The following is an 18,097-nucleotide window of genomic DNA, read 5'->3' on the forward strand; positions in this document are numbered from 1 at the left end:
CTCCAGTCCGCGCCCTTGGCGGGTCCCCTGGGCCGGGCGGCATCCGGCCGGCGGCGCGGTGCGCGGTCCCGTCTAGACGGCGGCGGCTTATCTGCGCCTGGCATCACCTGCAAGCGATCCGCCACCGGCCCCGGCCCGGCGTCCGCCCTGTTCTCTCTGAAGCCCCGGGGCGGCTCTGCCGGGGGTGCGGGGGTCCCGCTTGCCCCCAAGGGCGGGAGCGGAGAAAGAGGCACCGGGTGCAGGCCTGGTCCCTCAGGCCAAGGGGCACCCCCTCCTGCTGCCCACCCTGCTCAGGAGCAGGGCTAGGGCCTTGACAGACGTCCTGCTCCCTCCTCGCGGATCCACCCTCCCTCTGGGCCAGCCCAGCTTGGCAGCACCGCTGAGGGGAGGCATCTCTTTCCTCTAGGCCCCTTCCATGCTTGGCCTGGCGGCCAGGGACCCTGTGCCAAGCACAAAGCTTAAATCCTGGCAGCTAGATGATGAGTGAGGAGGGCTGCCAAGGCTCTGCCTTTTGGGGGGGAGGAAAGGCTCCGGCACTGAAGGCAAATAAAGCAACAGGAGAGGCCCAGAGGCTGGGGCAGCTCCTGCCTGTCCCCTCTGCTCAGCCCTGAGAGATGCCTGGGGGACAATTTCCCAAGTGTAGGACCAGGCCCAGGACACTGCTAGGCGTGAGCTCCTGTGGCTTTACATAGGGTGTCTCTTCATTTCTCTTTTGCCATGAATTCTAGCTCCCAACTCCCCATTGTCTCCCCTGCTAAAGGGGAAAATAAAGGTTTGAAATTTTATGTCAAAAAGGACAAATGTCTCCACCATTTGGGTTAATCAGAGTTGTGGCACGTATATTAGATGCCAGTAACAACATGATTTATGCATGGCTTGAAAATAAAGGCAGTGAATGATGTGCAGGGAGCACAGCAAGGTCTGGGAGAAATGGGCGAGATTTCCTATGCAAGGCCAGCAGACTGCAAATGATACCCCCGAGGGGAGCCTGCCCCTGGTGATGAGCAGGTGAATGCTAAGAGAAGAGCCGCAACCAGGCCTGGGCTGCTCTAAGGCAGAGCCACACTGACAGAAACCCCTCCTAACCCTCATCTCACTGCCTCCAAAACATCCAGACACTCAGGCAGGATTTAAAGATTAAAGACTTTTTGGTCTTGTAAAAAGCAAAGCAGTGACAGCTAGAAAAGCAAGAGCGAGAAAGTGCCCTTGAAACCCCAGCTGGTTTTCACCAGCCAGCCTATGTGGAGGATTGGTATTGCCAGGTTTCTGGCTTTAATTTTTAAAATTATTATGAGGGAGCACCAAGGTCATGGTCCAAAATTCTGTGGTGGCTCCCCCTTGAGCAAAGCACCTGAGATTAATGGGACACATGGCTTCCAAGAGACATCACTCACCTGAGGGTTTGGCTTAGACTAAGCAGCTCGTCATTCCTTTATATATATTTTACCATTTTGTTATCTGCCTGTAATTTGTGATCCCTCTCCTCTGCCCTTTGGATTCTCTGTTCACCTCATCCACAGATGTGCTGCCCCGAGTCCTGGGCATCAGTGGAACTGCTTTCCAGACCCTGAGCAGAAACTGTGATCTGAAAAAAGAGATGGTCCAAGCCAGTGGGACTCAACCTTTTGGCCCCATGGGCCAAATGAGTGGTGTGGGGCCAGTCTGTGATTTGGATTGGACCCTGTGCTCAAGGAATGGGCCTGCATACCTGGATCCAGGCCATGCTGCCTCCGCCCAGCTCCATGTGTTGGGATCAGGGCCCCATAACACTGTGCTGCCCCTGCCCAGTCCTGTGTGCTGGGATTAGGGCCCCCAGAACATGCACTACTTCCATCCTCTCCTGCATGCCAGGATTGGGCCCCAGGACCCCAAGCCACCTATGTCTTCTCCTACATGTGGACATTGGGCTCTGGGCCCTGCATCACCTGTACCCCATTCAGTGCATTAGGATTGGGGCCCTGGGACCCCACACTGCCTCTGCTTAGGCCGGCATACTGGGATCAGGGCTCTGGAACCCCATACCACTTCCACCGGACTGTGTGCACTGGGATCAGGGCTTGGGGGCCCTATACAACCTCTCCCTGGCCCCATGTGACAGGATTGGGCCTCACACTGCCCTGCACAGTGGATCTAGTGCGCAGGTTTACAGCAGAGCCCCACAGGATGGATGACAAAGTGCGGGGAGCCTGATCTGGCCCATGGGGGTTGAGCACCTTTGGTCTAAGCCCATCCAGATTCACACAAGGCCTTGTTTTCTTTAGCCTGCCTTGGCAATAGGCTGTTTTCTACTGAGTAAAGTATTTAAGCGGTGACTATCCCCCACCTTCCAGTCTCAGAAAAAAAAAGTTTGAATGAATCCTTGGTGATCAAAGGTGCTCCAATGATCCTTCTGGGACCTGTCTCCAAAGACTCTAAATCTTGTTTGCTTAATGGTTCTTGTAGCCCAAATGCTTCATATTTCCAAGAACCACAGACTTTTCCAGTCGGTGAGATGGATATGTTAAATAGGTTTAGAGATCTTAACAAGGAACCAAAAGGCTACCTACCTATCTTTAATCCTTTCCCCTCAGCTCATTTGGTTACTCATAACAAACACTGGCAGCAAAGAGTCAGGGCATAAAATGCCCTCTTGTTCCTTCCTTCTCCACATCAACAGAAAATTTCATATTTGCCATCTTGCATTTTGCTTTTTCTAGGAATTTTCAATCCCCAATTCCCTCTAGGTTATGAAAGTAGGTAACCTTGAAATACAGTAGGATTGTGAGCTTGAGTGTCCTTCCAGCTCCAAATGACATTTACATCCAGTAGCTGACTGCCACTGCCAGCACTTAGTGATCAGCAGGAGATTGCTTCACAATCACAGCCACAGCTCTGAAACACTGGAAAATAGAGCACTCAATCCTGTGCATATCCTGCATGTGAGAGCTTGCTGTGGACTTGAGAGAAAGCAAAGACAGGAAATGTGAAGTAAAAATAACAGAGTTCAAGCGTGGAGCTCAGTTGTGAGAGCAGGGATGACTGGATTCATCCCTCCTGACCTGTTAAATTAGGGGTAAGATTGTTGTTGCTATGTATTACTTTTATTATTCTAGGAGGTCACTGTGGTAGGTGCTGTAAAAACACAAACAAGACTGTCCATGCCCCAAAGAGTTTATAATCTTGTAATATACCTGCATGACAGGGTTGTTTGAGGCTTACTTAATGCATGCTCTTGGGGTGCGTGCATCCTTGGACAAAAGGCTGCAAGGGAAGTACACAGTAATGTTGTTACATAATGTTAATGTTGAACTGAATATTCATTACGTAGCAATGTGAATGTGCCTGTGACTCCAATCATACCGACAGTGTTCTGTACTCTTCTGTCTGGTACCAGTTTGATTTTCCAGGTTCTATGTTGTTTCCTTCTAATCCTCCACTGGCCCTGTTCTTCCACGGTGTCATAGGCTAAGTTTGTGCCATCAGAACATCTGCTGTTGCCATACATCATATTGTTACAAATAATGACTTGCAGCATCAATAGTTCTAGAAGCCAGCTGGCTTATAAGCGCAAAAACCTCTATTTATGCTGAAAGGTCTTGATTTTACAGAAAAGTAAGGGAAGAAAGGAAGGAGAGTGAAGAGCTTGCTAAAATCCATAACTCAAGAGTGTGCTGGGGAACACTCTACGGCCTTGATTCTTCAAGACATTTCATGCAGGGCACTCCCAGGCCTGCACTAATCTGCCCTCTAAAGTGTAGAGAGACATTTTATAGGTCTTATGCATTATTTCAAAGACAATGCAAGTTAATGCTATCACATTATTTACACATTATTATTTGCTTATAATAGGGCTCTCCAAATTCCCAGTGGCTGGGGGCTGTATGCCCCACAGGCTGCACCACAGCAAGCCACAGGTCGCTGGGACATGTGCCATTCAAATGTCTCCACTGTTGCACTGCATGCCTGTGCAGGCCCAGAGACGCCCTCTGCTTCCCGCCACGTCACCCCACCCCCTGGGTGAGGGCAGAAAGCAGCAGCCAGAGAAGGTAGGGGGAGCTTGGAGCCCTTGCAACTGGAGCAACTGGGTTGGGGAAGGGGCGGGGGACAGGACACCGAGAAGGGCAGGGGCCAAGGGCTGAAACTTAATTCCTTGTAGATCACATGTGGGCCTTGATTTATAGTGTCATTTATGCTCTGCTTTTTATATATCCATAGATGTTAGGGTCAGAAGGAACCTCGGTAGGTCATTGAGTCCGACCCCCTGCCCTGGGCAGGAAAGAGCGCTGGGGTCAGATGACCCCAGCTAGGTGCTTTAATTTAGTTATGTGAACAATATCCGTAAATTGCTTGAGACATTTTTCTCTCATCTCACATTTATATGTACCTGTTTGGTATTCCTGTTCACCAGGGTCAGCATACATCTATCTGATATTGCCATATTTTTGTGGAGTAATTGTAGCTTAGCTATTTGGAAAAAAATATTTTCAACAAACTCTGTAATTACATATTTTAATATTACTTGATATAAGCTTCATGAAAACTCACTATATTAACAGTAACAAGATGAAGCACACTTTTTTTTTAACAACTATGAAAGTCTTACTGAAACTTTAAAAATGTGTGTGGTTTAAAAAGTTTATTACAAATGACCTTGTTCTAAAAGAGGAACAAACTTTAAACCAAGTCAAATCAGGTTAAACTCTTCAGAATTTAGATTAATTCAAAGTATATCTCAACAAGACTTATTTTTCTATATATGAGTTTGTGTTGTTTATGGAAATTTGACCATACCAACATTTGTAACATAAAGTCACACTAAAGACAGAATAAGTTATTTTATTACAAGATATATAGAACATAGTATTTTCTATACCTGGAACCTAATTTAATCAGTTTTGCAGTGCAAGAAGTAACCACATCACAGAAACCAGGGCATAGTATAGAAATGAAATAAACTCAAATTTTTCAAAATTACAAGACAACATTTTAAAGTATCTAATGTTATGTTATAATCTTATGATATAAATAGTGCAAATTATATATATCTACAGCATAAGTATTTAGAATACCGAAATGTTTCCAGAACAGATTCTTAAAGAATGTACTTAACAAACTGCTTAACATTAAAATGTAAGATTTTTTGAAAATGAAAACAAAAACACACTTATTTTTTCAAGAAGAACTGCCGTGCTTCTTCCCAGGCCTGGCGAGGGAATCTGTTAAACAGCTCAAGATAATCGTGGGAACTGAAGAATTTTTCTGTTGAAGAGAGAATGTAAAATTACCAAACTATTCCTTCTCAAGATAAGATTGTAATGAAATCAGGAGAAAAACACTGTTGCCAATTCAACATGATTCACCTCTTTTACCCCTCTTTCCCCCAGCTCTGAAAAGGAAGAATAATTTTACATAACTACAGAGACAGATTTAGGAGGAAGCAAAGAGGGAGGCCATATCCTGCTTCTAATAAGGTCAAGGCAATTTTTTTTTTTTTTTTTTTACAGGCTCAGGCTTCTGCTCCATGTATTAAGAGGGCTTTATTCACCTTTACGCAGTTTAGCTCTGGCTACATGTTAGGGCAGCCACAGATCAACTCTACTGTGCACTTACTTTCTAATCACTTCAATGAGGACCCAGGCATGAGAAGAGGCTTATGTACAAAACCAATAAAATCAGGAATTTATTTTGCACACACTTTTGCACATGGGTGCTCCTAATGAAGTTAACTGGGTCTGCTCCTGTGAGTGAAAGTTTGTAGGAGCAGCCTGCGAGAGTACTGTAAATGATCACAACTGTGCTTCACACTACACTGGATTTTTTTTAATTTAAATTGAAACTCTTTTCAGAGTGAAACAGAATGAAAAGCCAAAAATGTTTACTTAATGGAATATTGGCTTTTAGTTGGAAATGTATGTAAAATGTATGTAAATGAACTATCGAATAAACCAAAATATACTGATTATATTGGTAATAAGCTTTGTTTGATGCAAAGGGAACTTGTTTGGACAAACACCTGTCACCAAGTACATTTTTCATGTTTGAAATTCATTCAGTTTGAAAATGAAAATAAAAGTAAATTTTCACTTTGTTTTTCTATGTTTCACTAGCATGCACGCAGCACTATAATGCCTGTGTTGCCAAAACTACAGGAGCATGCCTGTTTCAAGTCAAATAAAAGAGTTTAATTTGTATTATGACATAGCTCAAAAATGGCATGAAGACATTTCCATTAATAGTGTGTACTGCGTGACATTTTGTTTTATAACAAAGCCTAAATTTTGAACTTGGGCTTGACAGTGAGGACACTATTCATATATTTTTAAAAAAGGTACACTGTATTGTGTGCAGAATACAGAGAATCCAAGATCAGCTCTTGAATCCTCAGCACACTTGGGCCTCAAGGGTGTCTAACAGGCCATGACAGTCTCAGATTAACATTTTCCAAAAATTTAGTCTGCAGCAGTTAAACATATTCTACATTCCAAAAGTATTTAGATGAACAGACGGAAAACCTAAAACCCCTAAATAGTCACTCACATGACTAAAGTTACATATGTGTGTAAGTATTTGCTCTAATGTATATTGCACCACAATTAATATCCATATCCTTAACATATAATACTATAATCAGCAAAAACTACACGTTGCAAGTCATATAAATTGAGCTAAAAGAGTTTTGCCAAATTTGTGATGGCATTTTATTTGCATTCTGTTTACAGTGAAAGCTGATGCTAGAAAGCTGAATCAAAGCAAAACGTAATCTCTATGTTTTTTGTTATAGAATTGATAATTTTGTAAATGTCCTAGACATACCCCGTGGTTGAGAAGACTGGCTATCCATTTGGCCTGAACTCTGTGCAAAGTCCTATAAAAATAAAACAAACCTATTTTTTATATGCATTATATGAAGGAGAATTTTAAAAAGCATTCTTATTTTTTACAGTTACAAAAAATACAACCCCTTTGAAACCTGTAAATTAACTAAAATACAAATACTATTGATCTTTAAAGTATACACTTTTAAGAAAAAAATTTTTTTTGCATACCCAATATAGTGGGGCAAACCTTAATGCCTTTTTAAGGAATCAGAATGACTTTTTATTATAATTTTTTAAATTTTTTTTTAAGGAAACTCTAGATACCGCTATTTAAAACAAACAAATAAACAAACAACCCCCCCAATTGTCTTGTCACATTAGCACTTTCTACTCTGAATATACACTTACAATTTCTTCAGTTGTCACATATTATCATCTCTGTTTACCCATAGTATGAAAAATCAATGGCAGTTTTTCCCACAGGCCTGATTACACTACGACTAACTGTATAACAACTTTTAACCATAATAAAATCTGGGTGTCTATCTGCCAATCCTGCATAATCCTAACTCATCTAGGACTTGATCCTGGACTCATTGAAGCCAATGGGGACTGTCTGACTTCAATCCAACACACTGAGGCGCATAAGTAGGCACTGGGACTACTCAAGTAAGCAGTGCCAATACTTAGAAGAGCAGGGCTCTCAGGTTCAGGCCCTTTGCTTAGGTATCTGTTAAATATAGCTGATGTGCGGTCTGACATAAGAGCACGACTGTATCCAGTCAAGTATATTCTATTAAATATTTTGGTCTGTTTTAACACAATACGTCTAGAATTAGAGGCAATACAAATTAGTTGGAAGGTGAAGAGAATGGAAATGAATCTTTTTTTAGGCTGGCGTTATCTGAATAGCTGTGAAGTTTGACTGACTTGCTTTCTTCTGACTTACCATCGCACACATTTCTCAAACACAACTATATTTTTTGTAAGTTGCCAAACATTTAAATAAGAGAAGGATTTCATTCTGCATTTCCTAGTATGGGAAGAATCTTATTTTCTAATCTTGGGGGAAGATCCCACAATCCTTAACTGAAACTCCAACTGAAGTAAATGAGAGATTTGCTGCCTAAAGACGGCAGTCTGGCCTCTGATGACAGCAAGTTAACATTTAAGGGCTAATGCAAATCTACTGTTTGCTTATCAACATTTAAAAATCCCTTAATTTTAAAAGGATTTAATTTTTGTGTGTTTTAAGCATTTGGGGTCAGGTTTTTAGGTGGTGGTAACTGTCAGGCTGCCAAACTCAGCAAAACTATGACAATTCTCACCAGATGAAGATCTGTCGTTGGAATTTTAATTTTAAGATTAAACTAAAAAAAGCCCCCGATAAACCTGTAGCTTGTGTTGGCTTTTGAATTATGTATATTCTTGTGAACCAGAAATCAAAACAATACCTAACCAGTATTAATATTTAATAAAATGAGTTTAACTTTTGTAACTTTAGTTATACTCAGTCAAGAACCATACTCAATCAGGGACCATTTCTCAAATGCCAACTTCTCTCCTACAATGGAGAAAGCAAGATAAATAACTTCAATTATCTTGGAAAGGATTGCAGTGTTTTTTCCCCCCTTCTGGTTGAGAAAAGTGGTGTAATTTGTATATGGAGCTTATTTATATTTTTTAAGTTAGTTCAAAGGTACCTAGAGTTTTCATACAAGAACTATTCATTACTATTACATAACTATTCATTCAAAACAAACATGATTTTTTATGGCATGGCAATATGAGGTTGAGATGAATATATTTTTCAATACAAAATTCTAGTGTCCCTTGCAACAATTAGGTAATACTTTTTAGTATCTTAAATTATAAAAATACAAATAGTTATACTCAAAAGTTTGATGTCATCCAAAGATGAGTAAATATTTAGCTTTTATGCCTTCTCCCCAAAAATCTACCCAGTCCAGCTTTTGACTAACTGCAATGAATTAGGAAAAAAAAGCACACTTCATTTTCTCCATTCACGAAGTCTTAAGTCATCAGTTACATATAACATTGCTTTGTCAATGGTTATGGCTTTTACTTGATGGCTAAAGGCTGTTCTATAATTGAAAAATATATTTTCAAATAAAAAAAAGACAAAACCTACATGTAACTTTTTAATATGAAAATAGTTAATAGTATTTATGAAAAATAAATACAATCTAATGGAGAAAGCAAAGAATATAAATTAACAAAGAGAGAACACAATCCTGCAGAAACCTTTACTGAGAGTAGCTTCAGCAACTTCAGTGAAATATAGGCTTGAGTAAATGTTGAAAAGATCAGGGCTATAGTGTGTGTTCTGTGCATTTGTGTAATGTATGTGCATGTGCGTATATCTAAACACTATACAGTTAGATCTATCTAAATCATTTAGTTCTCTGTAAATCTGTGGTACCTAGTATAAAACAGTGCACCTATATTTAAATAGGTATACCATACAAGGCAAATACTGCTGTGCAATATATAAGGTTCTTTAAAAATAGAAAAGGACTTGTTAAGCAGCAGCTGCATCCAGTTGCAATCTCATCAATATGTCCAGTAACCTTAACAAAAGCATTCCCGCATGGGACAGTGAAAAGCTCTACTGCTCTGTAATCTTTCAGTACTATAAGAAGCTTCAAGTACAGAAATAATCTATGGTTTAGAAAAAAAGAAATCTGTGAAAGATATTTTGAAGTACTTATGTTGTTTACTCCTGTTATTTAAAGTGAATTAACTGCACATAACACAGGAAAGACGAAACAAACTGTAGTAATAATATTGTGTGTAATTGTACATCACCGGAATATCTACCTGAATAAATGTGGCAAGTAAAACACAACTCATCTCCTGCTCCAGAATGATCTTGTTCTGAAGGTTATTGTAACAAGCAGCTATTAGTGAAGGGAAGAGCACTTTGATTAGGCGAGGTTCACTGAAATACTGGAAAGGCAACTGGCATAGCTTTTGCAGCACTGTGGGGTGACGACCAGATTGTACAATTACCTGAAAATAGAAAGTGACATAGCATTAGAACACCTGTGCTAGACATGTAAATCTCTGTTTTTCCTTTTCTATTAACTGGCAAGAAATGATGCCTAAGTAGAAGAAAATATTTAATTAACACATTAAAAAAAGCCTAAAGCATTTAATTAAAAGTAATTCCTGTTTTATCACGGAGGTTATTTTGCAAGGATGCAAGCACCTTTTTTGTGTCATTCAAATAAAGAAATAAAAAACAATAGCTATTTGAAGACTACAATGAAATATATTATTTACTGGTGCCATAAAAGAGAGAAAGACTACAAAGATACATAATAATTTACAAACACAAACAACACATGCTTTTTAAATGACAAGCATGTTTTCAGAAAAATAACCAAGAAAGATCACCAGCAATGAAATAACCCTTAAGATGCTCAATCACCCTTTACTAGAATTCTCTCTAGCAATTATAGAAGACTATGTCTCATTGTAGATGTCTGCTATGCATTCACTCAGGCACTGAGAAGAAAAGGTGATTGTAACTTGCACAGCAATAAGTCTCAGCAAGTAGAGACTCAGAAAGATCCTCCCATCTGTATTTCTTATCTCAGTTTCTATCGGTGCCACTGACTCTAAAAGGAGAATTGTTTAGATAAATGGGACTGTTGTCATGAAGCAGGCTAGGTTTACAACTGTGTACATCTTAAGAAATAAGGCAATGTCATTAATGGTCTCTTGCAGGGGAACCGTCCTAATTTACTCACTACTCCTACAAAGTCCTGATGATAAACTAAGAAATGTCAAAATCAGATCTGTTCCAAGTAACCTTGATTAGACTTTTGTAATATGAAAGAGCTGCTTGACCCAAAGTTGGCTTTCCAGTATAGGAGGAAGCTCCTATAAGGTTAGGAACACTGTAAAACTTAAGGTCGTGACTGTAAATTGTACTTGGAAAAACACAATTTTACAGGTACACACCCAGACAGGACTGCATTCAAATTAAAACCAGAAGGACAGAAAGAAGCAGTGGAGACCACAGGAACATAAATTACAGGGATTTACAAGTTTTCAAAGCACGTTTAACAATATGTTAAGAACACACTCAGTTGATAATGCAGTTCAGTTTAAAAACAAGATCAACAAAGTAATAGTTCACATTTTTCAGTTCAATAGCTGAAAAGACACTGAAAACCCTTCAGAGAATGTTGATAGAAACGTCTTAATTCCCTTAAATCCAGGAGGAATTTTAAAAAGACAACCAAACATGTGACAATTGGGCATACTTTCAAACATTGCTCTTCTGGGAAAACATATCAGCTATTTATCAATAAAGCGTTTGGATGAATTGCTCTTTAATAATCAGTCATAAATTCTATAAGTAAATGATTGTCACTTTAGAATTTGTAATTACCTGTTACATTTTCAATTCTACATTTGCAGTTACATTTATGTAATTTTATATTCTTTTTAATTCTGCTACTAAAAGTCATTAATTTAAAAATTCTAGCACAGGCTAAAGAAACTGCAAAGGATACACCTTTGACTAATGAAAGAGAGAATTTTTTGGTTTCTTGTTAATGGCTACTGTATATAACAAACAAGCAGGAAAGGCAATTTTTAGGATACTCTATTTCTCATCCTACATTATCAACTCTGTGTAGTTCTTCAAAATGGAACATTATTAGTGACCTCTTTCCAAAGTTGCCAGATAGAATTCATAGAATTAGTATTTAAATCATTTCCTCCCTTCCCCCGCAGTTTTAAAGTTCAGTTGTACTATGAAAGCATCACCACTAAATGTAGCGAGCTAATGTACTGATTATTTTAAGTCTGGTATTTATCACATATGGAATCAATTTAATGATTTCAGTTCATTGTATTCAACATGGTTACTAGAAATGATAGACTGGTAACATGTACTGTGCACAAACCCACAAAAGAATTACCTTCTTACTGGAAAACAATGAAAATAAAGCTGCCTAGTTCAGTATCAGGGACTGGAGGAAATAAGCTCAGCACCCTGGCTTAATAAAAACAGCAAAGAAAACAAAGCAAATCTTTGCCCCCGTGTCCTTCTTTATGATGAAAAAGGACTGTTGCAACACTACTCTTTTTTTTCTTCCTTTTTTTAACAGCAGAAATTTCAGATCCTCATTCCATCTCTTTGCTGAAGGACCTTGGCAAGGTTGCAGGACCACAGTAATGAGGTCATAAGAGGCTGTAACCTGAGCTAGAGTTCCCCCTTTCCAATTCAGTGAGGAAAGGGGAGGGCTGATTTCTCTACTGTCTACCTGAACCAGATTATTTACCTATAACTCGCTTTTCCTGCTACTCTTCCTTCAGCTTGCTCAGCACATAAGTTAAAAGTCCCAGTTTGTCTGGCCTTCTTTATTCAGCAAAGAATATAGGCAAATATTTAATTTTCGGTTCTATGTAGGTGCTTAGAATCTATTTCCTAAGCATGTGCTTGAATGTTTTCCTTAATTGAGGCCTCTATATCAAATGAATAAAAGCTACGCTATTTTAATACACATTTTCTGGACAATTTAAACTTAGCCTACAATTTACACTACTATTTGCAAGAGCTAATCCAAATGATACAGTGCAAAAAAAAAAGTGCATTTTGTTGGGAGCTTTAAAAATGTTCATATAACTCTCCTGTCTACCTTATTGTTGGCTGCAGCTCAGAAAACCTCCATTTGATATCGCCTACTTATCCCAGGCTGCATTTTGGTCCAACGCACAAAGAATAGGTAAATAACTCTGTGAAGATATGGGTTACTAATGTTTCCACAGACTGGCTGAACCACATTTACAATATATGAAGCTATCAGAAGGACGGCAAACATGTTTTTGGTAGTTAGAACAATGCAATAACCATATGTGGTCATATTTAATTGTAGTTTTGTTTGGCCACAAATAAAAAGGCACAACTAAAACTTCTAACATGAAGCTTAAACTGCAAAGTACTGAAGAGTTCTCAGCTACATTTTAGAGTTAAAATCCCCAATATGCAATCATATACTTAAAGTTAAGCATTTAAGTCATTCTGGCTAATAACACAGTCCACTCCTAAGTTAAATACTACTAAAAATAAAAGCTATCTTGTAACACCCATTGTGTTGAAGACTGTATCATCATATAAACTGAAGCTCAGAACCTGACAAGAACACAACTTAAAATGATACAAAATAAATCTATCTTTCCTTCAGTAAAGGTTGGGATACTGATAAAGCAGGACTTCAATAGGAAAGGGGCATCTTTCTGCTATTGGTCATCAAGGTTGGGGATTCAGGGAAGTGTCGCAGCAGAGGAGAGTCAGGTTGGCAAACTTGTGAATAATGTTGTATTTATGTGAGAATCTGGTAGGTAGGAGGTCTGATCTGAGGTGCTCTTCATTAGAAGAAGGGGGGAGGGAGGAGTTTATCACTCAGGAATGCTTTTGGAAGTACCTATTTGTGACACTTCTTCACTATCCAACCAACTGACCTCTTAGTCTCCTTCCACCTCCATCAGGTTCACCTGGCTTTAGCATCTCTGCTTGCACTAGGTATTTGTCGTGCTCTAAGGAGCAAGATGTATACCCTGGTTCCACAGAGCTTAGGAGTTGTGCTCTATCAGAAACGAGTTGTTCTATCAAAGGTCAGAACACAACTCGTTTCTGATGCCTCTAGATGGCAGTCTGTGACACCTACCCTTAATGCCAGCCCTGTTATTTTACAATGATTGTATGTTCAATTTTAGCCAACAGTAAATTATATGAAACAGAATGCTGTCTGACATTCATTATCATATGAAGAATTACCTAGTTTTAATCAAGATGCATTTCTAAATATCGTGCTAGAAAAGACACGCCAACAGGTCTACAGACGAAAGGAAAGCAATTAATTCATAAAGTGAACTAAGCCTGCAATTCTATGTGCTGCACATTCACAATCCTCTGAATTTATATAGAAACCAAGCAAGCTGAACCTAAAAACACAGTGGCCACAAGATACATATATATGGTTCTTATAAAGCAGAGGGTTCTCTGTGGGTGTCTTAGGAATCTTGTTTCTTTTATAGAATCATAGAAAATTAGGGTTGGAAGGGACCTCAGGAGGTCATCTAGTCCAACCCCCTACTTGAAGCAGGACCATCCCAGCCAAAGCTTTGTCTAGCCAGGTCTTAAAAACCTTCAAGGATGGAGAGTACACAACTTCTCTGGGTAATCTGTTCCAGTGTTTTACTACCCTCTTTTAGTGAGAAATTTTTTCCTAATATCTAACTTAAATTTCCCTTGCTGCAACTTGAGACTGTTGCTCCTTGTTCTGTCTTCCTTTTATTCTCAGACTAAAAGCTCACTAAAATTTACTACATTTACTGTACAAATGTAAGACATCACTCACTAGGTTTTTGTAGGGGAAAAAAGAAAACAACCATTCCTAAAAGTTTAACAGTTAGCCTGGTATATCAATGAAATGTGGAGTAAAGCACCTTGCATTTGCCACAGGGTAAGAGGTCCACATAGACACTTGCCACAGAGTAGCTAACTCTCTTACTCCATGGTAACTTGTTCATTTGTCCATACCATTAGCCTTCCAGAGTGAGCTGGACAGATTCTAAAAAGAAGGGCTGAAGTAAGCAATATACTACACAGTGGGCATGTCTATATGTGATGCTACATTGCCATAGCAACATGCTATGGCGACATAGCATCCATGGGCAAAAGCTGTGATGCCACTATGTCACCATAGCAACACGCTCCCACAGCATAGTGCATTGCTATGGCGATATAGCCGCTAAAAATAATTGTGCGCTGCTGGCACGGAACAGTATGGGCTGTTATTGCACCGTCAGGGCACGTGTAGACATGCACACTGGTCCAGAAATAAAAGAAAGATAAATCAAATAAAGTATAACTACTCCCACCCTGTAGGAGGAGATGGTGGTAGAGAAAGTCTCACTTCTATGTTAGGACAGAATTTCAGCATGAAAATTGGAAGTGTCTGCTGAAGGGTACAGTTATCTTCACTGTTTCTTGCCCTTGTAAGTTCTGCCTTAAATCCCAGTTGGGATAGTTTTACTTATGTGTCAACAGATCTTCCATTCCCAGCTCCTGGAATGATCCCATGCCCTCAATGGAAAGCAGCAGAGGGCAGAAGTTATTTGTTCAGTTGTTATTAAACAAAAAGTTTCCAATAACTCCAGAGTGGATTTTCCCCAGAGCTGTGAAGGTAATGGTATGTGGTGGCCCTGCTAAGAGCTCAAAGATATTTTACTTTTCAGGCTGGATCCTGGAGCCTCTAATGAGTTCCCTTAGAAGCATGCAGTAGTAGGGCAAAATCTTGGAAGGGGTAGCTTTACTTTGTTAACATGGGGAGGGACACATTCATATGCAAACATGTCAGAAACCTTTACACAGAAGAATCATAAGAATAGGGGACTTTCTGTTTCAGTGAAATCAAATAAAAGCCACAGGTCTGCTGAGCAGGGATGACTTATTGGGTCAGCGTGGTGAAAGCATACCAGTTTCTGGAGCATAAGGAATGATGTGATTAGCATCACACATTGGGCTGTGCTTTATTCCACAGTTCAAGTGACTAGGTACTCATCTGCAACTGGTAGACTGGGGATGGCCTTTGGCGTGAACCCAGAGCAAGTCTCAAATTCACGCCTCTGGACCTGAAGCTGCTGTGTGACTGGGTCCCAGTGTCTGGTGAGCTCCCTGATATCTGATATCTCCCCCGCAGATAACACTGTCTGGTATCTCCCCTGAAGATAATATTTTGAATCTTGATTTAATGTGTCCCTATATTCCCCTTGCCCCCGTCTATGGGGGCGGCTTGATGGGGTCCCAGCAGCCAGTGGGAAGGGGGGGGTCTGGTGGTTCCCTTGCCTGTCCCTCCTGTGCCCGACTTCAGGCTCTGGAGGAGCAGGTGAGGGAGCTGCAGGCTGAGGTGAGCAGGCTGTGGGGGATCAGGGCTGCAGAGGACGAAATTGACTCCTATTTCTGTTCACTGCAGGACCAGTTGTCCAACGTACAGACCCTTCGGGAGACACGTTCAACAGAGGAGTGGCAGAAGGTATTCACCAGAACCAGGGCTGCACGGGCTAGCGTGGCGAAGGCTCCCCAGGTACAACTGGGGAACAGATATGAGGCCCTGGCAGCCCTGGTGGAGAAGGACGAAGGGGATGTCTCCAGCAGGGACAGTGCTGCTCCATGCACAACACAGATGGCGCAGAGGGGGTGCACCATGAGGAAGAAATGCCGGGTCCTCATCATCAGGGATTCCATCCTAAGGGGAACGGAGGGTCCCATCTGTTGACTTGAGCCCATGGCATAAGAAGTCTACTACATGCTGAGGGCTAGGGTTCATGATATCACAGACAGGATCCCAGCCTACATTTGACCCTCAGACCAATACCCTATGGTTCTTATCTATGTGGGAACAAATGATGCGGCCAGAGGCAACCCAGACTACATCATGAAGGACTTTGAGGCCCTGGGGGCCAAACTCAAGGAGACTGGGGCACAGGTGGTATTCTCCTCTATTCTCCCGGTAAGTAGATGTGGATGGCAACACGAGGCCTGCACTGGCGAGGTCAGCCAACGGTTACGGAGTTGGTGCCACCAGGCAAGTCTTGGGTTCCTGGATAACGACCCATACTTTTGTGCATGGGGCTTGCTTGGGAGGGATGGGCTACCCCTCTCCTCTAAAGGCAAGTGTGTATTCTCTTCCAGGTTGGCTGATCTCGTGAGGCATGCTTTAAACTAGCTTTGCTGGGGGATGGGACCACAGGAGGACTTGAAGACACCTTCCAACCAAGACAGGTGACGTGCACAAGGAGTACCCAGGTAAGTGACAAGGGTCCGGATAATCCTGGGAATCGGGGGGTGGCACATGCACCAATTCATGGCCTTAAATGCCTCTACACCAGTGCTCATAGTATGGGGAACAAGTAGGTGGAACTTGCCCTCCGGATAGCTAGTTCAAACCCGGACATAGTAGGGCTCACAGAAACCTGGTGGGATTCATCCCACGACTGGGCAGTTAATATTAGGGGCTATAGACTATACAGGTGGGATAGAGCGGGGAGGAAAGGTGGGGGTGTGGCGCTCTATGTCAAAGAGCAATACACATCCTCAGCTAGCAGGATGGGGTCAGAGGAGGGGCAGGCTGAAGTGCTCTGGGTCAGAATACAGGGGGGTCATGGGGAAAGGGACTTAACGGTGGGGGTCTACTACAGATCTCCCAACCAAGGGGAAGAGCTGAACTGCGAATTCTCGGATCAGCTTACGGAGGCACTTAAGGCAAGGGATGAAGTTGTCATGGGTGATCTAAATTACCTAGACATCTGCTGGGAGGAGCAGTCAGCCAGGTCGGAATGTTCACGTAGGTTTCTGGCCGAGATACAGGACCTCCACTTAACCCAGCAGGTGCACAGTCCCACCAGGGGAACTGCCCTGCTGGACCTGGTCCTAGCCACAGGTGATGACCTGGTGAGGAAACTCCAGGCTCTTGACCACCTGGGCGACAGCAATCATCGCCTGCTGGAATTCACCATCCAGCGCAGGGTGTCAAGGGCCTGCAGCAAGGGAGTAGTTCAAGAGGGCCAACTTAAATGAGTTGAGGAGATTGGTAGGAGAGGCACTGGGGTCCTGGAGAGTAGGAGAACTGGGTGCTGAAGATGAGTGGTCGTTTCTTAAGGAGACGATGCTCAGAGTCCAAGGGGTGACAATCCCAACAAGAATCAAAGGGGGGCAAGAGTGCTCAAAAGCCCCCCCTGGCTCATCAAGGGCATTCGGGAATGCCTGATTGCCAAAAAGGAGGTGTATACCCAGTGGAAGGGAGGGCCTATCACCAAAGAGGAGTATACCTCCATCGCTCGGGTCTGTAGGGGGGCTGTTAGGAAAGCTAAGGCTGATACAGAACTAGGGCTAGCATCAAGATCACGGACAACAAAAAGTCCTTTTTTAAATACATAGGGAGTATGAAGAAGGCACTGGGTAATGTGGGGCCCCTGCAGGATATGCTAGGCAACCTGGTGGTTGCACCAGAGAAAAAAAGCAGACCTTTTTAACAATTTCTTTGCCACCTTTTTCTTGTGCAGGGACCGGGACTCCCCCACCGAGATGGACTCATGAGAGACTCCACCAGGCCTAGGGTCAGGGAGGACTGAGTTAGAGAACTTCTGGAGGGGCTGGACGTGTTCAAATCAGCAGGTCCAGATGCTCTCCAACCCCAGGGTGTTGAGGGAGCTAGCAGGGGTTATTGCAGGGCCCTTGGCATGGCTTTATGAGCGCT

The 18,097-nt window shown here is 41.8% G+C and overlaps 1 protein-coding gene across 4 annotated transcripts in view; it reads right to left on the reverse strand.

Annotated features, from left to right (window-relative positions):
* Positions 1-4,472: 4,472 nt before the first annotated feature.
* Positions 4,473-18,097, reverse strand: part of SCAPER (S-phase cyclin A associated protein in the ER) — a 454,172-nt gene continuing 440,547 nt past the window's right edge. For all 4 annotated transcript variants that reach the window (XM_019504422.1, XM_019504423.1, XM_019504424.1 and 1 more), the window contains 3 exons: positions 9,639-9,830; positions 6,793-6,844; positions 4,473-5,238 (listed from right to left, as the gene is read on the reverse strand). In XM_019504422.1, the coding sequence (XP_019359967.1) occupies positions 5,144-5,238; positions 6,793-6,844; positions 9,639-9,830 (339 nt within the window). In that variant the 3' untranslated portion in view covers positions 4,473-5,143. The remainder of the gene's footprint in view (positions 5,239-6,792; positions 6,845-9,638; positions 9,831-18,097) is intronic.

The sequence above is a fragment of the Gavialis gangeticus genome, unplaced genomic scaffold (assembly GCF_001723915.1).
Source record: "Gavialis gangeticus isolate Ggan-Ray unplaced genomic scaffold, GavGan_comp1, whole genome shotgun sequence".
Taxonomy (NCBI): Eukaryota; Metazoa; Chordata; order Crocodylia; family Gavialidae; genus Gavialis; species Gavialis gangeticus.